At 46.0% G+C, this 23380-nt stretch overlaps 1 protein-coding gene across 2 annotated transcripts in view; it reads right to left on the reverse strand.

Annotated features, from left to right (window-relative positions):
• Positions 1-7759: 7759 nt before the first annotated feature.
• The window catches only part of LOC144154939 (nonsense-mediated mRNA decay factor SMG7-like), an 81957-nt gene continuing 66336 nt past the window's right edge, over positions 7760-23380 (reverse strand). For both annotated transcript variants that reach the window (XM_077686081.1, XM_077686083.1), the window contains exons 19-22: positions 22138-22461; positions 16684-16813; positions 14481-14536; positions 7760-9611 (exon numbers count right to left, since the gene is read on the reverse strand). In XM_077686081.1, the coding sequence (XP_077542207.1) occupies positions 9528-9611; positions 14481-14536; positions 16684-16813; positions 22138-22461 (594 nt within the window). In that variant the 3' untranslated portion in view covers positions 7760-9527. The remainder of the gene's footprint in view (positions 9612-14480; positions 14537-16683; positions 16814-22137; positions 22462-23380) is intronic.

The raw sequence follows: 23380 nt of genomic DNA on the forward strand, positions 1-23380 counted from the left end.
CGTAATTGCTTGATTGATTGTTAATAGCATCCTGTTCGTATCGGGTGATGGCCTATGCCATTTCACTTAAAGTTCTAATAATCTGCCCAAAACATTACATTTTCTATATTAGAAGCAGGTTAAAGTAAATTAAATTTTGTCCGTAACAGCTAGGTGGTATACTGTTACAATTTGTATTCGCTTCTCTACTTTTCCTTCACCAGTATTTAATCTCAGCCACCTCCAGAGCTTTGTAATTAACTTCCTCTCTTTACGTTTAAACCTTCACACGGATTTATATGGGTACTACATCCCATTATAACAACGTGTTTATTCATTTTTTCTTTCATGCAGAGCACATATTCCGCCACTTTCAGTATGCCACTCTACAAAGCTCTTCATTCTCAAACAATAAGCTGCTCTGGCTTCAAAATGCATTGCGCTATCCTAGAGATTTTCTGTTTCGATATGGAAGTTCTCACATTTTCGATTCCATTTATTTCATCCCAGTAATCCGGTTCAATCAATGTTGACTTTTTTTGTCATTTTGGATAGCTGTCTTTTATTTTTCACTGTTGATCACATGTTTCATATATAGCCTCTGTAATTTTTACTCACTGTAATATCCAGGCTTTTTGCGTAATCTGTAGGCACCGATACACCGACCAGTTGGAGGTTCCAAGTGGCCTATAATGCATGGGTTTGCATGCTCTTAAGCCTGAGAGCAGAGTACTGTGTTTTACTACCTTTACGTCTACCCTAATCCATTCCACTACATTTTCTTTGATATGGATCCACAGCACTCGTATGTTTCATTGCAACAACAAATGGGACATGAAGACGAAATACAACTTTATTCAGTTTGGAAGGACTAGACTCTGGCCACTTATTCAACTCCCTGCCATGGAGGTCATTTTCTTAATAGAAAAAAAAAAATGCAAGAAATTTTGAAAAAAATTATGACCCCTTCTCTCCGACAACAGGATTGCATAAAACCCCGACTTCAGTGAAAACGAAAATGACCAAAATGACTGCAATACGAAAACACTACTGCTAAAAGCAAAAGGTGCAATTGACCAAAATCGCAAAACCGTCGATCAACCAAAACTAAACCCTTTCATTTCGCTGGGCTTTACTTGAACGCAAAAGTTTGGTATATGTCATTGTAAATCATTCTTGTAGCTGCGATTAGCGGGAACGTTTACTTTCAATGCTTGCCCGCTCTTCCATGGAGCGAACCCCGCGCTGTCTACCCCTGCCGCACTACAGGTTTTCCCGCTCAATTTAATCCAATTGCCATACAATTTAATCCAGGTGCCAGCTAATTTAATCTAAATGCCAACCATTTTAATCCAAATGCTATCTGATTTAATCCAGGTGCCAGTGAATTTAATCCAAGTGCCACCTAATTTAGTCTGGGCGCCAACCAAATTAATCCAGCTGTCAGAACGTTCTTGAGGGGTGTTTTGTGCGAACTTATAAGCGCAGCTTTGCGGACTTTGTTGCGTGTGGTGCGGTGAAAACGTGGTGTTTCTTGATCCGTTACGTGTAAAATATCTTATGCGCACAGCTTAAAGGACATGTACTAACACGCGCAGACCAGGAGGGCGGTCTTGTTAGATGTGTTGGTGCCGTGTGCTGATTGTCTGCGAGATCATCAGAAGTGTCGTCTGCTCGCGTGTTTTTGCACCAGAAGACATTCTAGCGCATTGTTGCGCGGGCAGACGATACTGCTGACGTGAGCAGGAGATATTTCTGACGCATGCAGACGATATTTTAATTTGGAAATGATACTTAACACTGAAGAAAAGCATTCATTGAATGAAAATCAGAATGCAAACAGCATTTAAGTTATGTGTTGTTATCAAAGGAACTTCTGAAGGCATTGCAAAGCGAGAAGCAGACGATACTTCTGACATGAGTTATTGAAAGCGCTCTCCAAGACTATCAGCTCACAGAGAGAGAGATAGAGAGAGGGGAATTTTACTGAAATGAAAAAACACAGAAAGGTCGGCCTGATGGTAGCCAGCTATTCTGTGTGTGGGAAGGGAAAGGAGAGGAAAGAGCGTGGATAGAGGACAAGAGAGATGAAGATGATGAAGAAATGAATAAATGGCTATGTACAGAAGATGCCTATACTTATACTGTGCATGTGTTAAAGTTCAGCCGGATGGGCCTCAACTACAATATCGCTGAGAGGACACTGCTGCGCAGAAATGTCAGCACAGCTTTAAATGCCTTGTGGGAACGCTGCGCGTCTGGCCATGGTCCCAGCAGTACTTCCTCCGACACCACATGACAGTCCAAACGGGCCAATGTTCTCGCTAATTGTTCTCGAGGATGCACGTAGCGTGGACAGTGGCAAAAAACATGCGAAATAGTCTGTGGTACATGGCATGTTTCACAATCGGGGTCACTCGTAACGCCGATGAGGTGCTTGTAGCGACGGGTAAAGGCTACGCCAAGCCGTAGTCGGTGAAACAGTGTGGAGTGGTTTCGCTGAATACCAGGAGGTAACCGAAACTTGCAGTCGGGGTCCAGACGGTGTGGTCTTTTATGACGATTGCCAGGGTGGGACCAGTGACTCGCCGAGGCAAGACGGAGAGTGGTAGACAAGGGCGGTCGTGTCCGTCCTTGCGAAAGGCAGACGTACAACATCTGCATTTTCAGAAACCCTCTTTGCCTCCTTGTCAGCCAAATCATTACCAGCCAGCCCGCAATGGCGTGGTACCCACTCAATGGTGAGGACATGTTCTTGTTGCAGTGCCAAGGAGCATAATTGGAGCACTTCCGCAGCAAGGGCATAATAAGGTCCTTGCCTCATAACTCCGTTGAGGACCTGGAGTGCTGGCTTTGAGTCCCAAAACAGGGTCCAAGCTTGAGGCGATTCACGGGAGACTAAACGAATCGCCTCCCATATGGCAACCAACTCAGTAGCAGTAGAAGTTGTCTTGTGGTCTAGTGTGAATCCTCGGGTAACACACAGGCTTGGAATTACTACAGCCGCGGTAGACCTGGATGCAGTCACAGAGCCATCAGTATATACATGCACAGTTCCGGCGTACTTGCCTGTCAAGAATGCTAGAGTCAACTGTTTGAAGGCTATTGATAGCAAAGAGGACTTCTTCCCAATTCCCGGGATGGAAAGGTGGATTGATGGCTTTGATAGTACCCACAGAGGATTCTGGGAAACCACCATTGGGGCGAAACCGGATGGAATTCTATGTTGATGTCGCAAAATGGCTGCCGCAAAACTACTTCTCGAGCACGTAGTAGGAAGAGTTGATAATGGATGGTGTTCGTGCCTTGTGAAGTATCTAAGGTAGACTCGAAGGGGTTCGCACAAAAGAAGTGCATCCATTGGAAACACACGTGCCTCGGCAATTGTGCCCACAGTAGAGGTACATTGTGGTAGTCCCAAGCATATTCTGAGGGCTTGTGCTTGCAAACTCTCCAATGTACGCCGGGAAGAAGTTCGCAAGTTTGAAATGGCTGGCAGGCTGTAATGAAGCTCACAGCACGCGGCACCAACGGACCAGAAAAGGCCGCTCTCTTGGTCTGCGCGTGTCAGTCCATTAAGCTCTGCGCATAAGAGACTTTGCACACAATACACCAAGAAGCAACACTTTGACCACACCACGCGCACCAAAGTTCGCAAAGCTGCGCCTAATATCGCAAAAAACACCCCTGGACAACCTTCTGACAGCTGGATTAATTTGGTTGGCACCCAGATTAAATTGGTTAGCACTTGGATTAAATTTGCTGGCACCTGGATTAAATCAGATGGTGTTTGGATTAAATTGGTTGGCACTTGGATTAAACTGGCTGGTGCCTGGATTAAATTAGATGGCGATTGGGTTAAATTTGAGCGGGAAAACCTGTAGAAGGCGAACTGACCCACGAGAGCGAGCGACTGCACCTGCAATGTGGCGTAATGCGAACGACGACGCTGATTGGTTCTCATTATGGCGTGATGTAGCAAAACACTCGTGCACGTGCCCGCGCCAGCTGCGAACGGCGAGCAAGAGCTAGATGAAATCCACGGAGATTGCAACTAACTCATAGGAAGTGTGCAGGATCTTCAGGTCGGGTTGGGTGGCACCAGCAACGCACCTCATGCTTTCAACCAAATCCCCCGATACAAGAGTAAGGATTCTGCGGACGCCTGCACATGCTTCCATATAATTATGAAATGCGCCCACAAACCAACCCTACCACCCCTCTCCATCCCTTCCTTTCCCGAGCTGTGGGAGACACTGTTGACCAGCTGTCAACCGGAGGACCAGACTCTCCTGGCGACTCGGGTTGAGACAGCTAGGGCAATGCATGGATTCCCGGACTAGGGTTCCACTCTCACTTTTGAGCTCATTAAAATGTTTTCTCTCTCTCTATCTCTCCATTAAGGGCAACGAATTTGCCTGCCAACAGGCCCGAGAACTTGCCGACCAGGCCTCGGAGGCCATGGAGAAGCCTACACCACTTGACGTACCGAGAAATAACACATTGCAAGGTTAATCGATGGCCTTTCCCGCTAGCTCACCCAAACCTCATGAAGTCCCAAGAAACAACTCAGACTGCAAAAAATAAACACCTGCCCGAATTTAATTAGGCAGCACCGGATATCCCCACCACTATCCAGCAGAATCCAGGCACACCAATGCTATCATAGAGTGTAGGAAAAACAAGCGTCTACCATCCCTTCCTTGCACCCCCCACCTCTCAAGAGCAGTGGGAGACACTGCTGTCCAGCCCCTGCCTCTCGGACTAGCGTTTGCTTACAGGGAGAGGGCAGTCTAAGATGCTAAGATGGCTTATAGATTCCTGTGAAGAGGGAACTACTTTAACACCACCACCACAAATGCTCTCAATAAACGTTTCTGTCTCTTCCAAAGAGTACCTGGATAAAGTTGGCTTTGCCACAAGGCACAACCACAAGGCAAGGCCCAACAGGGGCAGTCTAACATTTTATCCCTGGCCAATCCCCTTGAGTGGGTATACATGCCGAACACTTGAGGGGCATCATCATCATCGTCATCATTACATCACGCAGATAAAGTTGGCTTTGCCGCAAGGCGTTTCGGCATAAGCCACCATTTGGTTGGTTGGTTGGTTGGTAAAAACTTTATATTGAATGCCTGCAGAACTTTCGCTGACCGGGAATAAGTCACCCGCTTGGGTGCGTCGCCACTGATCCGCTTTGCCCGTTTGGAGGCGTCAAAATCATGCCGCTTCACCGCCTCAAAGGCCTGCTGGACGACCCAGAGTTGATCGTCGAGGCTGGGGCTGCACAAGGCAGCTCTCCGCACACATGGGGGAAGTCTCTGAGAAGCACCGTAACGGCGAGATGGCACACGCCGTCTCGTTGCTCACGCCTTGGTGCACACGAGACAGCACATGCCTAGCAGCCTGGTCTGGTAACTATTGCTTTGCTCCACCCATAGTATGTCTCAAGTGATGTGCCAATTTGTAATTGCCATCGGGGCATTGCCAGACTTGGGTGACAATTGTGCTCTTTTCAGTCAGTGCAATTTGGTAGATACCTCTAGACAATCATCGCCAACAGAACTCTTCGTGCTGCACAACTTTTGGTTGTACTCCGTGCTGTTAGAGAAGATGACAAACTGGACAATAGTACACAATATGATGAACTCCTCTAGGTTACACTTTAAGTGAGGCACGTTTGCTTATTTGCAGCTCAATGCGAGGTCCCCTGATGCTTCTTCGGGCACTGGGTGAATATGTTCTTGGTGTGCTTTTCTCACAATTTTCTCAGATTTCCTTTACCCTAGTCCTGCAGGCATCGAGCTCTTGGCGCTGTGTGCTATAGAGGGTTGATGAGCAATTTGCTGTGGAGGTATGCAGCTGACACTCTTACCATCCAGGAACATCTGCATTCAGCATAGTGCGGCTTATGACACTTTTCTGTTGACATTTCGTGTGCGCCTTGCATAGGTATTCATGTTCAACATCAGTACGATGGGCTACCGAGCCTCAAAGGGATAAAACTGCAAGCTCGCTTGGAGAACATTTTTTCCAAAGCAACCCACAGGATTTGGCTGCATTTGCAATAGGCTTTGTTTTCCACCAGTACATATCAGCAAATTCCCAAACACTGAAACTGTCTCGCCAATTTTACACATGCAATCTAATTTTTGCTTAATTCTAACTTGTTCATTTTCAAGTAAGATGTTCATGCCAAAAAAAAAAAAAATGAACAGCTTCTGCAGTGGTGAGCTGTCTTTTTTTAGCGTTTGGTGAACAATGATTGATACGCGCCATTTTAAGGGGACCATGAAGACATACAACTTTGCCTTATTCGAAAGATTAGGCAGTTTATACTTCACTGCAATTCTGTTTGGTGCAAAATAACCCAATAATTTGGTGGATTGCATCCCGTGTGCAATAGTGTGGCCACAGTGCTCGTGTGCGCTTCAGGCAATGAACCTCAAGCTCATGTTCATGTTTGGACAACTCTCATTTGTTCCCATTAGACAATGGGTGTCCCAAATGGCTGATATTCCAACTGACAGCACTGCCTAACCAAAGTGAGCAGCACTTTCGTCTTGCTCTGTTCCAAGAGCCACAGAGATGGCGCCATATTATTCGCTCATTTGTGTTTTAGTAAAACAGCATCAGCCAATCCTACAGGCCGGTCAGCAAAGTCCAGAGAATGCAGTAAATGACTGCCACAATGGGGCTCTTTGATTGTGTCTTGGACTCACCAAGGACTTCCCGAGAAGCAATCCGGCATTTGTTTTTCACATGTTTCTATAGTGTGGGAACTCCTCGGACTACCTACGGACTATCTGCATCGAGTCGGAGACTTTAAATCAAAGAGCCCCAATATCTTCGGCTTTCCCAATTATGTAGTTAAATGCAGTTTGCATTAAACTCTACAAATTCCACCATGGCTACCTTCTGGCTGAATAAAAACAGTATGCTGTCTTCATGGCCCTTTTAAAAGTATAGCTTTATTCTGACAGCTCCTCCCAGATATTTCTGCACTGCAACTACAACGGAAGTGAAAACCTCGCTATGGACCACGAAGTGGCCCTTGATTTCAGGCTACTTTGCATCTCAAGCATGCCACAAGCAGGAAGAATGGGGAACCATTTGCAGGCATGGCCTGCTTCAGTGCAGCATCGTGCGTTGACCCATCTGTTTCACTCCTCCTGCTGTGAGTCACTCAGGCGGGGTAAACCGTTGCACTTGTCCACAACTACCGCTACTCATGGTTGCACAAGCTCAAAGGGCTGCCGCCCCGTAACATGATAAGTGAGGCCACAGTTTTGCCTACCACTTGCACATAAAGTGACAAATGCATACACTTTTGTCGACATGGTCACAGTGGTGGTGTATGTGCCTCTTCAGCTTCACGACTACACAGCCGATGTTAAATCTCGTTGGTTAAACACATGCACAAGGTAACAATACCAAGGCCTAAACTATAGTTCAAGCCTCCCTTGGTTTAGCTTAACTTAAAATGAACCTTTTTTTTTTTTTCATCTCTACACCTTTGAATGCAGTCGCATTCGGGAAGAATACTTGGAAAATAAAACAACAGGTCCTCATATTACCACCTGCGAGGGGGATATGAAGAGTGATAGCTGGTGGGGCCAAGTGTCCCTGATAATACTGCTCTCAGATATCACTGCCCCAACAGTGCCCTTCATGTCCCGAAGAACTCTCCAAGCGCAGCTGGTGCCACACGCAGGTGGTGAACCCAGGACCGAAGAACAGAATCCCCACGGCCACATGCCAAGCACACACAGTCTCCAACTGTTGTGAAGGAAATGTTTATTAGATGTCGGCAGGGTACTTTGAAACAGGAGGTCAAGCAGGAACCATAATTTTAAACTTCCATTACGCTGCTTGACACAAGCAGTGCTTCGCACTACAATGATCAACATATTATTAAAGGGGGTAACAAAATACAAGTGACCTCGGCCGGAGCGCACAGTGAATGCCACTTGATTGGCATAAAAAATACACAGGGCTGAAAAATAAGCAAACTCTCTCAACAAAGAAGATTCCTCAACAAAATGATCACGCTTGAGGAACATATATAAGAGAAATTCCAAGTACCACTCGCCTTACAACCTTTAGAATGAGAAAGTGGAGGCCATGCCAAAACACGGCCAGCTTCCCTTCCCGCCTTCAAACTTTATTGTAGGCAAGGTGCAGGTGCCCCAATAAACAACTACACAGATTACAGACACGGTACAGAAGCCTGCTGACCAGAAAACGAGGATTTCGCAGACAAGGCTGTGCCGACAGCAACGCTGCTTGTACGGAAAAAAAATTGCAGTATGTCTGTACGTGCACGCATGACAAGGACTTTCTTGTCAAAACGGAGAAGGGGGGCCGGGGGGGGGGGGGGGGGGGGGGGCAACCCTTGAATCTTAAAAAAATACAGAAAAGGACCAAAACAAAACAAGACATAGAATGTGCATTTAGATATGGCACACAAACAATTTGCTGTTTGGCATATAGTGACATTTCCAACACCTTGTGCACTAAATAGTGACAGCGACATGACTGTGGACCAAGGAACTCCCGTCACTGCCTCAGCCATGCAGTGTTTAAAGGTGTTGAAATGCACACGCGCACCCAAAGTATTTTCCAGAAATAAAAATTCTGGTTACTTCTCTAGAACAAAGCTCGTTCGGCCGGTATTCAAGGTGATGTAGAGGAAGGACAACACTAGAGCGATTTGTACTGCTACAATAGTTCGACTGGCCTGAAAAACTAAGCGACAGTGTGTGCGGACCAGGGCTCTGCTGCTGTGCTTCAATGCAAAGCTTCAATGCAAGGCTTCAAACTGAGCCCCCTGAGACTGGCGGCCACGCTTTCTCGCCTGCTTACCCTGTTTCTACAGCCACCAACAGTGCACCAAGAGTAAGCACAAAAAAAAAAAAAAAAAAAAAAGAGTGGCATCCCAGAAATGCAACGAGAGACAAAAATAACTGAAGGAGGTAAGCCAAGCAATTTTTTTTTTGCTTTTCTCTCGCACACAGTTCTTTGGAACTTCACAGCCCCTGTCAAAAGGCTGTGAGCCTAAAAAAAAAGAAGAAGCAAGCATCTTTTCCTTTCTCCTTTTCATCGTTAAGCAAGCTAACGACTCATCATGCATGAGACCAGATGTTCAGGGAGCAACCCATGGGTCACGTTGCGCACATACAAACTTTATAAAGGGAGAAAAGGAAAATGCCAGGAATCAAAAACCGAGCTCCAGCTCCAGTTGGCCAGGATGGTGGCCCAATTCCCGCAGCCACTGCGCATCTCCTGTGGGACCAACTGGGAGGCATGCGACGTGGAAAAAGGCGCAGACTTCCATCAGGCCAGGCACTCCGTTGCCGGCCCAATCTCCGTCTCGGGTCCTGGAAAGCCAAGGTTCTTCCCTTCACTGGCAGGGCGTCCCACTGGCTGCTCTAGTTGAGCCCAAGGCCTTCCGTGCCCAGGACAACCAGACATTTGGGCATTTGTGGACAAGAGCCTCTAACCCGGTAGTGCTGTGCTCCACGGATGGGTCAACGAGGGGGCCTTCTTCACTGCGTGGCTCCATCTCTCCACTGCTTCTGCTGCTCCAGCAGGCGCTCCAGCGGCGACGGGCCAGGCCCCGACCACAGCGACTGCGCGCAAGAAGGCAACGTGGCAACAATGAGGAGCACCGTTACCACAATCGCTGAAGCTAGTCTTCGGGCTCAGTAAGATCGCCTACTTGTGTTTTGGGTACGCCGTGTTTACTCGCGTAATGAACCCACTTTTTTTCCAGAAAATTTGGCATGAATTTGGTTCATTATGCAGGAAAAAATTTCAACAGTTTTTAAAGTTGAAATTTCATACAATAAAGCTGCTAAGAGAAGGCGCTATGAGAGCCTTACCATTTTTGTAAAAACATGTAGGTAATTAAATTTCTTTTTTATTTCCAACATGCTAGTGGCCCCCTACTCGCCATGGAGCTGTCCTCACTCAAGTCGCTTGCGGCTTCACATTCGTTGTCTCGGCCCGCAGCGCACCATATTTCGCGCGGTCAAGGCACTCAAACTTTTTTTTCCCACACCGGGAAACTTCTCTTCTTTGGGGCCACGAAACACACGGGGATCCCTGTTCATCGCCCAAGAACGTCTCGCACTCACTGGGTCAACACTGCAGTGCCGCCCAGCCACGCGGTTTCCATGTGCATCAACGCATGCTCCACTACCTTCAGTTTAAAACCGGCTGTGTAGCTCACGTACTAGCCCACCGTACGGCGCGCTCCAGGAGCACAAAAAAAGGTCGGAACACAGCTGAACAACAAAACCACGGAGCGTAATGGTGACATTGCGAAACAGCAAGAGCAGAGGAATGTGGAGTATGTTTAGTGCTTTGTTTGCACACCACCAGAACCAGCTGGTAGAGCAAAGAGCAGGGAAGGAGTGTGGAGTACGTTTTGTGCTTTGCTCGCACGCCGCAACGTTTTCATGGCGCAAGAAGGTCCGTTTTGTGTTCAGCAGGTGGCGCTACGCAAGCGCGCAATTTTTAAATTGTGAGTCACGGCATTTGCGCTTGCGTCTCCGGCTACCATTGAGATTTCGTTTTGTTGGAATGCGTTTTGAGCATTTCTGCGCATACTGTAGCGTGATATCAAGTTGCTGCGATTGTTTACAGCATCAGCAACCATGCTGAGATAAAAGCACATTCTCGCTGCATTTTCTATTCAAAGTTACAAAAAAGTAAATTCTTAAGAAAAGGGGGGGGGGGTCATTACGCGAGTAAATACGGTACTTCTTTGTGCATATTTTTTTGTTTCGTTGACCAATAAACTGTCAATAACTACACCTTTCACAAAACTGCTGTTATGTGTTTGCAAGAGAAACCTATAAGCTACAATTTTATGCATAGCAATACTAAATGTGTCCAGTAGCTCAAGAGAAAATAAAGTTTTCTGAAAGCGCTCAAACTCGGCCATTTTTCCGCGGTCACGAAAGCGTTAAATTGACATTACTGTTGCAGTTTCAAGAGACTGGGAAATGGCGGCCCAGCCACTGTGTGATGTCAAATGGACTGGTTGCCACATGACGTGTGTCACGTAAAAGCTCCTAGCCTGTGAAGCTTGAAGTGGTCCTTCCTCTTTTAAGGGTGGACGTGGCTTTCGAAATCAACTTTTCTATTTCCTTGCGGATTTTGATGAAAATTGACACAGCAACTGTAAATGCTTCTGTGATAACACTATTAATATTCAAAGTAACATATTGAAAACTTTTTTATTTATACAATTTTCTTTTTGTTCACCTTGTACCGAGCTTGAGTGCATTATAAAACATGGTATAAAACTTGTTTGAAATGCTTTGCATCCCCGAATGAATGGACGAGGCCGTGGCATTCGTAGATTTTTTATTTATAGCCTAATTTTTTTAGTTTTCAGTTTTTCAGAGGTTAATGTACAACAGGCATGTAGACTGTGAACAACTACATGAATAAAAAATTCACAAAAACTAAACCAGAAAAACCAAGAATGTCACAACCTGAACAGTTCTTCAAGAAATGTAATGCAAAAAACGGAATCAAAATAGACCCAGCGGTGATGAAGAAATCCCTGGAACAAGCGACGCAGGTGGCGAAAAAAACTGTTTTGAGAAAACGGTTTCCGAAGTTGCGAAAGACATTTCATTTATCAAAAGTCACTAGGGTTGTAGCCTTTTGTGTCCCGTTGGACACAGGTCTTCTGGGATGTTTTGCCTTGAAATTGGAGGGCCTTTTGCAGCCTCCTCCTTTTCACAAAACATCATTTTCGGCTCCTCTGTGAAGAGTACATAGCCCAGTTTGCAGACCAAATGGGGGGAGATGGCTTTCAATGCAAAGTATGTTAGCTGGTTGCCTGTATTGCACTGGACAACTTCCCTATGCAGTGTTGTGACCATGGAAACAAGTGAAGCACTTTTTTTTTTTTTTACTTAAATTTGAAAACTGACTTTCAGCTTCTTTTATGTTTTATAACCTTGCCTGGAGCCGCAACTTAGAACTCGTACGTGCAGGTGTTCATTGCCAAAAGTTTACATATAACAAGGATACAAACGAGCTACTTGAAGCATGGTATAATATTCTGCATACGTTTTTTTTTTAGTACTCATGACATTCAGAGCATCCAATATTCCTTGCAGCACAGCCAATATGCACTAAGCTGCAGATGTATGCATTGGTATTAATAATTTCCCTAAAAAATTCAATCTGTTAAGTTCAGCAACAGCAAGACACACTCTTAACGCTGTGAACAGGTTTTTATTCCGAACTCAGTTGTGCAAAAAAGGCGACATGGCTTGCACATCGCGGCGCCCATTTACCACAACATATCATACTTTGATTATCCCTGATATGGCTCGTCAGGTTGCTTTTAAGATAAAATCCAACGTTGCAGGCATTAATTACAACTATTGGCGTTCAATCGTAACTATTTGAACCTGTGCTCAACGCTGCAAAACAACACTAAGCAGAAGCACAAGTTGCTCATGACAACAACAGCAAAGCGATGAAATAACAGCATGACTTCACGTGCCGTAGCAAACACATATGGGCATTGGTTTCCCCAGTTTCCCTTTTTTTTCCTCCTCCATGGTCAGACTGGAGGAGAAAGCAAGTGTGTTCACCTACAGCTCCATGGGCGCTATATCCTCCGCTTTCCCCTGAAGTTCACTTTCACCGCATTTCTCTTCCTCTCCTGCTAAAGGACACCGCATAGCTTGCTCCATGCAGTGGGAACTCACGCCAACATTCTTTTCAGTATGCGCCTAGCTCTTAGGCACCATCCATGGGTCGAGACGTCGGTACGGCCGAGCGAACAAGGAGCACAGCGGAGGATGAAAGTACAGCCATAGCGAAGACAGTGCGACAAGAAAAGTGAAAGGAGAGTGCGGTGGTAGTGTGAGGAGGAAAGCGAAAGAGGACAAAATGGCGGGACAGTGAGGAGGAGAGCAGAGGAGGAGCACATAGTTATTGGTATGCTCCTTCATGATCTTGCTATTGTAGAGCTGACTGAATGCTTGACCAATGCTGTGACTATGGTTATGAGGAGAATGCCTGCTGCTAGAGCAGAAGTGGGAAAGTTTCACAGTTATGGTAATGTGGAGTGGCTCACCTGTGAAACCGACCCACGTGTGCGCACCACAAGAAAACACCTGTGGTATGCTAGCGCATGAGCACTGCAGAATCAGTTTTCTTGGGGGGCACAGAAGCTCGTTGGTTAAAAGCAGTTTCCAGAACGGCTACTCAAAAACCAGTTTTGACTTTTGCTGCATTTGGTTCCGGGTTGACCAGAAGCTACATATCATAGCAATGAAAAAAGGCTCGGAAGCTGCACTCAAATTTCAAATCCCAAAGAAATGTAATCAGTGACCAATTTTTTCACAGCTTCTTTCTCTTGTGCTCTTTTATCTTGCTGTCTGCCATTAGCTTCTGAATAAGCTGGGAGGGTGGCAAAGTATACTTGAAGCTTTGTGCACCTGAAGAGCCATTTTGAAGCGGGAACTGGAAATACATGCCATGGCTGCGCATTCCCTGTAACGAAGCTGCCTTCTCATGCGTGTTCCTGCTATGCAAGGCATAATGCCATTGCTTCAGTGCAACAGTGCATACTTTCATGGTTGGTCCATGTTGGTACGTTATAATCAGGTGTTCGTTACAACTGTGGTCATTATAAGTGGGCCCGACGGTAAATGAGTTAAATTACACAGCGAAAGATAAAATACACAATAAGAGTTCCGTAAATCCCCTTAGTCACCCCTTAATCCTTTCAGCAACATTGACATACCAGAACATTGCCCCATTTCTTTACAGTAGTGTCACTTATGCACCAGTACATTTTGCATTCTCCGTTCAAAGATGCGTGCCGAAGCACAATGCTGCCGTACTTGGGAGGACCCTGCTGTCTGGGAGGGTCCCACTTCATGAAGTATCTTCCCTGAAGCTTGTTTTATTAAAATTATTGCTGTTTTCCTTTGTGAGGGTTACCTACTATTTGTGGCGATGAAAGCACACCCCTTGTAGGCATGGTTGCAGCGCAGTGGGAGTGCACTCAACTTTTGGTGGCAATGGTGGCTCGCAGTTTGTGCACACTACTCCACACCCTGCTCTGTCCACAGGCCAGCACTGCCACTGCTTGAATATTTATGTAAGTTTCTTATCTTCACTACGTGGTGTGAGGTTTCCAGCTCTCAAGCTGCTCTCCTTGGCAGTCGTCGTGCTTGCAGTTAAACGCAGCTAAAATGTGTGCTTTTCATGGTATGCGTGCGATGCAGATTACCCGCGGGTAGCTACCTGGCTAAAAAAGGCTGATTTAACAAGCCTGATAAGTTCATTTACAATCCTGTCAAGTTGAGCTGCCCAAGCTAAGCTGTAATGCTGCGGCTAAGCAGCATAAAGTATATGCACAAATATTACAGCAAGTTTTGGTGCCCGCACAGAAGCAATACAACAAGAATACATGCTTCTACCAACTCCAAAATTATCTTCTCATAAATCCTTACCTGGATCCTGGAATGCATCACCATAGGGTCAATAGCTCCAGCCGGTGGACATCCTCCTGCAATAAGTACTCTTTTAATAAACCACGGAGACAGCTAACTCCCAATTCACAATCTTATGTGCCAAAACTACACTTGGCCTATAAAACACTTTGTAGTGAGCACCACGTATTTTGCCCACCTGGGTATCTTTGACATGCGCCGAAATCTCCGTACATGGGCATCTTGACTGTTCACCTTTATTAAAAAAAGAAAACCCCCTGGTGCCCCGGTCGAGACTGAGCCCACAGTCTACAGGTAGCCAACTGTGTTGTAACCCTAGTAGCTAGTACACCCATCTGCCTGACTCAGGCCAATTTTGACGGTTGTATGTATTTTTTTAGCGTAAATTCGCGAATTTCATGCTCATCCTCAGGTGCTACTTTTGGTAAGGTGTTATCACAACATAGGGCCTTGAAAGCTTGACTATACTTACTATTTAACAGTGTTCTGCAATTGGTTATTTTTGGATTAACTAATCAAGGTATGTCTGCCTGCTTTGCAAGTTCCCATGAAAAGTGCCAGGGTTCAGAGCAGCCTAATGCTATGAATTCGTGCTTCATCATCTTCAATTTCCTAGCAAATATTTATAGAAATGAACAAGTGAACTAAAAAGTCTTTTAATTGGGAAAAACATGAAATAAAACAAGCTACACTTTATAAGACGTAACAAATATTAGGCTTGGGGGGGGGGGGGGGGGGTGTAACTACAATTTCAAAAAGGGTACTTAAATGCCCAGAGAGGGAAGCAACTACTTACTCAGGTGACCTTTTGAGCCTTCTTTTGTCATATGTACATGTATATCTATTTGAGAATTTAACTTTAAATTTCATACCAAATAAATTGCATGCTGACAAGGCAAATGATGCTGCTCACAATTGCAAGGAGTGATGTAAATTAGATGAACAAAAAAAATGTATTAGTGTCCAATTTTCTCCATGGTTGACATTTGAGTGCCGTTCTCTCTCCTCTACCATTTGCTGCTTCTGTACTTATTGCCATATCTACTTTACACTTCTCATTCACTGTGGGGATCCTTTAGATCCCCTTTTCCTCTTCCCACGAGCACGAACCTCAGCTCAGGCGCGTTTGTCGGCGAGATACGTCACGTTCCTGTGTTGCCTCACGGGCCAACGCGACTGTGGACACAAACACTGCCCTGCCACCGCCGTCGGCTCCTCCTCATCCAGGAGCCCACCTCCTTTCCCTTCCCCCGCGCCTTACAAGTGCGGCGCGCACACTTCACTGGTCTCTTGGAAGGGAGATGGAGGATCAATAGTAGGGAATGCGGGGAAACACGGCTCGTCCGTGCCCTCGCCCAGGGCCGTAGCCAGAAATTTTTTTCGGGGGGGGGGGGGGGGGGGGGGGTATGGATTTTGGGAAGGGGGTAGTTTTGCTGAAAGCAACGGTAAGCATTGCTTACGTGCTGCCTGGAAAAGATTTCGGGAAAGGTTCGAACCCCCATCTGGGTACGGCCCTGCCCTCACCGCCACCCGTCCAGAGCGGGGCCCCTGGCCCCAATCGGACGCCAATCGAGTAGACCTAGTCCTACCTCGCCGGCAGCCCATGTGTCGCCTCGGCCATCGCAGCCCGTTTGAGGCCGGGCCTTGAGGGGCGCGTTGATACAGTGTAGTTCTTTGCCCTGTCAAGGCGATCAATATGTGCTCTACCCTTCGGCCAATAAATCTCGTGGTTTGTCCTGGCCCTTTGGAGCCTGTCGTCGCCTTTTCAGTGATTTGAATCCAAGGTGGCGTCCTTCGAGACGCTGCGAACCTCTCTGGGGCATTTTGGATGGGGCATTTCGCGGGTGGAGTAAAACCCCCTATATCCCCCTTTGGCCCACTTAGTCCCACCATGCCCACACCATGAAACCAACCAAACAGTCATGGTGGAGGTTGCTTGGTTTAGAAATGTTGAAGACCGTTAAGTCACCCAGGATCATTACTGCTCATGTTTTGTTTGTTTCCTTTCAACTTGAATCAGCAAAGACCACCTCGTTGTGCCATTGAATGCTTCTATAGCAAAGAAATCCCCACCTGCTCTGTGAGCATAGATATAAAATTTAAAATACAACTAGCCCCCCCCCCCCCCCCCCCCCCCCCCCCCTTTTTTTTTCACTACCAGTGTAATTTCAGGGGCTTCAAGAAGCAGGGAAAAGCAACACACCTTCTTTGGCCATGTGATGCAGTCCAGAAGGCCAGGGAGAGTTGAAGAGAGAATATGTGTTGGCTGGCAGGTCGGACCCCGAGGCCTGAGCTGCACCACCAGTGGCTCCCACCTGGCAGCCACCATTCACCTGTCGCCAGGCAACAAGTATTACAGTGAAGCTGTCAGGGTCCCCTTCACAAAATCTTTTACGACCCTCACATCCTAAACAAAATACGCTTTGCAGTAGAGCCTAGTTTCCCAGAAAAGCTTAGTAGCTCTCATTCTGACATAATGATCTCAGAAAAAATCACAGGATAATTGACTGCTAAGACGACTTCATCACTGCGCTAAGTTTTACTTGTTTAATATAATTAGTCAGTTCACAATGAAGTTGTAAAAGTGGTGGAATTCTTATCTCCTTTCAATACGCGAGCTTCTACAGGATGAGTATGTTTCCGGAAAATGGCTGTAAGCCCCGTTCTACAAATATCCGAAGACAAATATTATGGTGTTTGATTGCTCACATGACCACATAACAGAAAGGAGTTTTACCCCAGCCAGTATTATAAATAATTAGCAGTCGTAGTTTTAATACAGGCAACACAAAGGCGCCGCTTCCTATGCCATGCCAGTAGCATCACCAGGGTCGGAAAAACCACTGTGAAACAGACTGCAACCGCACCATGTTTATCTGCTAAGATACTTCCGAGTATTGTAGTTTAGTAAAACTTGGTTAGTCTATAGTCCTACCAAATTAAACTAAGCCACTCAGAAGTATGCTAAATAGTATATTAGAAACAACGTTGTTTTGTTTCTCACACTCATTTTGCAGCACTTCAGTCAATCAGCATGTAAAAACAAAGGTACTCTTATCTCTTAATCATATACCACAATAACAATCAATAATAAAATAACTAGAACGCTCTGCTCTTTTTCTGGGTTCTTTATATCACTAACGAGTTGTTCTTTTTTAATGCACACTCAGCAGCTGCCATCGAGGTGCACATACACTAAGCCTCCACAGACATCTGTTCACTGTGCCTAATTCACTCTCCTGCAGTCACAACCTGAAGAGGTGCTTTCCAATTTACAGCCAACCTGTGCTTCATCAAGTCTGGACAATGAAAACGACTTGGTTTTCACAAATAGCATACAGTCAAACCCCGCTACAATGAACTCCGTTTCAATGAAATTTCCGCTTCAATGAAATATTTCCGATTCCCCGTCAGGTAGCCATAGAAGTCAATGCAGCAAAATCCTTGCCTCAAAAAACCATTTTCGCTCAATGGAACTGGGTTTTACCATGTTACAATAAACTAAGCATAATGCCAGCTATCTGTAACTTTTTATACATTCAGGGTGCTTTGTTTCACGAAAAACGTATGCCGTGCATTCCCACACCACCCATGAACAGAAACAAAAGTCATAGATGGACGCCCTTGTTTGCTAGTGATAATGATGTGGCTGGCTGTCTCTACACGAGGTACAGGCCTGGTTCACCAAGCTGGAGCTACAGCTAATCCGTATCGAGTTGAAATCGTGCAAATGTTCCCTGCTGCTGGTGCGGCGCCGTTATGTACTATGCGTTGTGGGCAGCTGTCATTGAAGATTACCTTCTACAATTCTTTAAAGTCAAAAGCAAAAATAACGTTTTCATGTTTAGTCTTAATCCCTAGTGAGTGATGGGAGATTTTGCTGTCCAGCCCCGCCTTGGAGGATCTGCTACAGCTGGTTACCAGCAGCCAGGTGGCGAAGGCAGCATATGGAATCCCGTGAAGAGGGAGCCACTCTCATCCAGCGCATTTCACGCTGACATGCTCTGGATTAAAAGTTTTTCCTCCTCCTCCTGATCGCGAGCGCGCAGTTGTGATAAATGCAAGCGCGTGCTTCTTGTCAGCCAAGGTCAGTTGCCGCAGTGCCCACTCAGAGGATAAGATAACAAGCGCCACCCTTGCCTCAAGCGAGAGGGGGGCTTCCAACGGCCTAGCAGCTATAGTAATCCTTCGTTAAGTCAAAGTCGTAAAATCTGCCGAAAATTTCGAGATAAGCGGAGTTTTGAGTTAAAAGCGAAATTCTAAAAATATGTGGCCAGGTCACTGAAATAAGAGCTAATGCTGGTAACAAAAGTTTCGCTGCACAGGGGAGCTTTTATAATAAGGCAAAAAAATTCACAGGAAAAACGAAGCTTATTAACCCCGAAAAAACAGCTGTGTGATGCTGGCCTGTTTCGCGTTCGCATCTGGTCCCAGAAAAGCGTTCTCGAGCGGCTTAATGCATCGTATCAATTGTTGGTTGCCACCGCTACAATCTAACTTGTTGCGAAGCTGGCGCAGCATCCTTGTTGTTCATGTCGTAGGCATTTCTTGAGGGTCCTCCTCGTCCTCATGACCAGCTGCATCGTCCACAGCTCTGTTCGACGATTTAGGCGTTGGACACCATTTCGGTAACGGGGACATCGGCCTCATAACATCGTAAATTTGCCGTTCACGAGCATTCGGCGTCTGGTGGGAGCTAAGCATTAGACAGGAGGCTTTATCAGCTGTCTGTAGCAGACTTTTGCCTTGTGTCCTCTCTGTCAGCATTTGAAGATATCCGTGGTCCCCCCAAAAAACGTTTCAAGATAAGGGGGGCTAAGACATGGCGCCTATGGGAGGTATATGCACGGCGAAAAAAAGTTTCAACTTAAAACCGATATTTCAAGATATCAGAGTTCGGGTTAACGAGGGATTACTGTGTTTGCAAGTAATCAGCTTGGTAGATATGCATATGCTTGCTGTACAGCATTATGCGCCTGCATTTCTTCACCTACCCTCTCCACCAACTTGCGCTGGACGTCGCAAGTTGGTGGAGAGGGCAGAAGACGCGGCCCGTGCCAATGGACTCCTGGAATGAGGAGGCCACCCTAAGGACTCTTTAATAAGAAACAATAAACATGTTTAGTCTCTCTCTCTCTTCACCTACCCCCCTTCAACCCTTAACAGAACACCATTGGTAGATTTGTTTTCCGAATAAACCCGACGTAATTGTGCATCATGCATCACTCATTGCATCACGCAGTCAGTGACGAGGATAATACACGGGGCTATTTTTCTTGCTTCCAATGGTGTGTTGGGGCAAATTTCATCTCAACGAGTTTCCGCTTCAACAAAATTTTTCACACGTTCCATCAACTTCGTTGTAGCGGGATTTGTCTGAACAATTCATGACAAATTAGCCCACAACAGAAGCAGCATGTATGCACACATGCACGCACACTCACAGAAAGTATTGCTTCGCCAACAAACATATTGGTGCATTGCTTTCCTATCATGTTCAGACTAAAACAATGGAAATATGCATTCAAAGGTCGTCCCATGATCATCCCCAAATATTTTAATGGCATTACTTCAGTAATAAAAAAATGATGCTCACAGGAATTCACACTTCATAGATGAAAAATAACAATGAACTGCGAACAATGCACCTGCTAAGGTGCCAGGCTCCTTCTGGTGTTTTTTTGCATTCCCAAACGAAAGCATGCACTAAATTCAATGTATAGAAACTAGCTTGAAAGTTTTACCTCCATGTTAGTTCATAATCACCACTCGAGCCCATTGCAGCCGTAACCAGTGCGTTACAACAATGGTCCGCAAAGAAAAATGGGCTGGGATCCCTTCTGGACTGGCAAGAGTTCTATTAAGAGACAACCCTCTGAAGGAGGAGGACTGTAACCCAGCAAAATGCTGCCAGGGAACGCTTTGCTGTTAAGTCTCAAAGCGGTTCCTCGTACACTGGTGCTAGGTATGCCTGTCACTGTCAGTTTCGCTCTTCTGCGCAAGTTATCTCTTGTGCAGTGAAGCCAACTTGCCTGCAAGTGCTGGGTGGAGAAACTAGCAATTGCGCATGGGTTGTGGCAAAGTTTCTTGCCATGAACTGACATGAACTGGGGCTCTTAGTGATTGATTGTAGGGTTTAACGCGCCGACACAACGCAGGCGATGAGGCGCGCTGTAGTGGAGGGCTCCGGATTAATTTTGACCACCTGGGGATCTTTAACGTGCGCCGAAATTTCGTACACACGGGCGTTTTTGCTTTTCGCCTCCATCAGAAAAGCGGCCGCCGCGGCCGGGAATCGAACCCGCGACCTCGTGCTCAGCAGCGCAACGCCTTAGCCACTGAGCCACTGCGGCGGGTGAACTGGGGCTCTGCACACCATCCATTATACCTTGTTAAACTTTTTGGAGTTCCTAGATTTAAGTTTTATAACTGGATTCCAGACTGCTTTTAACTCTTTCCTTACGGGGGCCATAGGTCATCAGACACGAAGTTCCGATGATTTCAAATATCCCGCGAAAGCTAAAAACGGCGCCTGGTGGACAACTAACGCCATTTGGCGTGTGTATTGACAACTCCTTTTCGATTTTAGTATGTTTTGTTGACATTTAACGTGCGGAGATGGCGCCGAGAGTGAAATTTGAACCCGCGATAGCGGCAAGTTGTGCGAATATGGCGTCTGCTTCACGGCGCGCTCCACAAATGCGAACAGCTGTGGCAGGGACTTCGGCAGCTGCTGCTGCAGATTTTTGTTACCCCAGCAGCAGTGATGACTCAACCAACGCTGCAAATTTGTTATATTTTAGTCCTGATGAAGATGCGCCCACTCAAATACCTCAGATGCGACAGGTGCTGCCAGGTAAGTTCATTTTTGACTACGCGCTGTATTTATAAACAAAACAAGCTTCCTATCTGACGACTGCAGTTTTACTTTGATGTTTAGGGTCTGGACAAAGTACGGCAGGAATATTTTGCCAAATGCACCGCGTCGTATCGCGTTATCACCTTCAAGATAACCTGGCGCTCCTGTCAGATTAGCACTGCAGAATGATGCGTGACGCTTCTCAAGGGCGCTGGATTTTTTTTCTTGTTTTTTACCATTGAAGTGATAAGGATTTTGTGCGAGAACACAAAAAGGTATGCTCGGGTACATATTTTAGAGAGACAGATCTACCCTTATGTGCCTTCATGGAGTGGCACAGCCGTCAGTTATGCTAGGTTGACGGGCTCACAAAAACACAAAACTTGGTGTACAGTGTTCATTTGTACATTGAGTCATAGCCAAAGAACCTAGGAACAATTTTTATATCTTAGAATTCCTGAAATATTTTTAGGCTCACTAAAATCACTGATCTGTGTTTTGTGCACACTTTTTTGAGCATTTTTTTCTGCTCTTTTGACCAATAAACTGTAAATAATTGTACTTTCCCAAAACTGCTGTTATGTCCTTGGAAGAGCACTCTATAAGCTCATGCACAGCAACACTAAATGTGTCCAGTAGCTCAAGAGGAAAAAAAAATAGTTTTGTGGAAGCACTAAAAATCGGCCGTTTTTCCGCCGCAACAAAAGAGTTAAACAGAGAATCGCTTGATTAAAGAACTACTAGTGGAGAACTGTGGGGGCAGGCAGCCTGTTGCCGTGTGCAGCTGGGGTCGCTCACCTCCACCAGCTGTGGTGGCGGCACCCACGGGGGCCGTGCGGGCGGCTGCGCCATGGAGGACGGTGGGGGTGCCGGGGGGTTGGGGGCCTGGTAGATGTCGGGCCCAACCTTGGCCGTGGCTCCCTCGAGCGACTGCTGGCGCAGCAGGCTCTCCAGCTGCTGGCTGGCGGGCACCGGCTGGGTGCCCAGGTACACCAGGGACGGAGGGGGCACGCCTGGGGTGGACGCCAGGGGGCCCATCTGGGGCACAAAGAAGTTCCACAGGTACGGGGGCCCCGAGCTCACAAAGGACGCCTGGCTCCCGGCACCCTCCACCGGCGGCGGCTGCAAGGGGAAGGAGCAAACCCACCATGCTGCAATTCCCCCCTAGGTTTCATCCGACTTCACACCGAAATGCAGAGTGAAAGGCCACACGTGCACAGATCACAATCGCAGTCAATTTCTTTCTTTCAATTTCTGCCAAATAAAAGTCACCATTTTAATCTAGTCCTTTGTTCAAGGGGTGTCAAAGGTATACTCCGAAGAAATTTTCTTCATACGAAGACATTTATATATCATTGTGAATTCACTCAATGCTAAAATGTGGAAGTGAATGATGCAGCTTATTGCAGTGTTGATTGCTTCACTCAAGTACACAACTTAGCAAAACGAATTAGCATGTGCTGTAAATTATGCTCATGACAGGACTAACAATAGCCTCCATATTCCAATATAAAAGAGTATGCTTACGCCTGCACAAGGTTACAGCAGATAACTGAGCTTTGAAAAAAGGTGACTGGTACCTTTAGGTATTTCTCTTGCCATATATTCACTGGGACCCCTGCTATGCAAGAAAACCATATCTCCAGAGTTTACAGCATAAAAGGAGGGGGGTGACCTAAATGCAGTAGGATCTCAGTAAAAGACACCATTTGAATAGATTTCCACAGACCAACAATCTCATAGTAGTTTTGTTTTGTATCCAAATAATGTAAAAGTACTCTGAGTAAATGAAGATTTCTGCACTTTGCATAAACAAGACCAAAAGCAAACCAAAAACGAAACTTGCATACCAAGCACACACAACTTCAACGAGTTAAGAAACCTTCCTCTCTAACCAAGCAGCCATAGACCACATTACCAGAAAAAGAAAAAAGGGAAAAAAAAAAATATGAATATAAAAAAAGAAAACCTGTGATTGAAATTAAAGACCGACTTTTTTCACTGCTTAGTGATTGGCTGTGATCTAAGCTCCAGTGTCTGT

This window comes from Haemaphysalis longicornis, unplaced genomic scaffold (genome assembly GCF_048455015.1).
Source record: "Haemaphysalis longicornis isolate Haplotype H1 unplaced genomic scaffold, Haemaphysalis longicornis Haplotype H1 scaffold_1, whole genome shotgun sequence".
NCBI lineage: Eukaryota > Metazoa > Arthropoda > Arachnida > Ixodida > Ixodidae > Haemaphysalis > Haemaphysalis longicornis.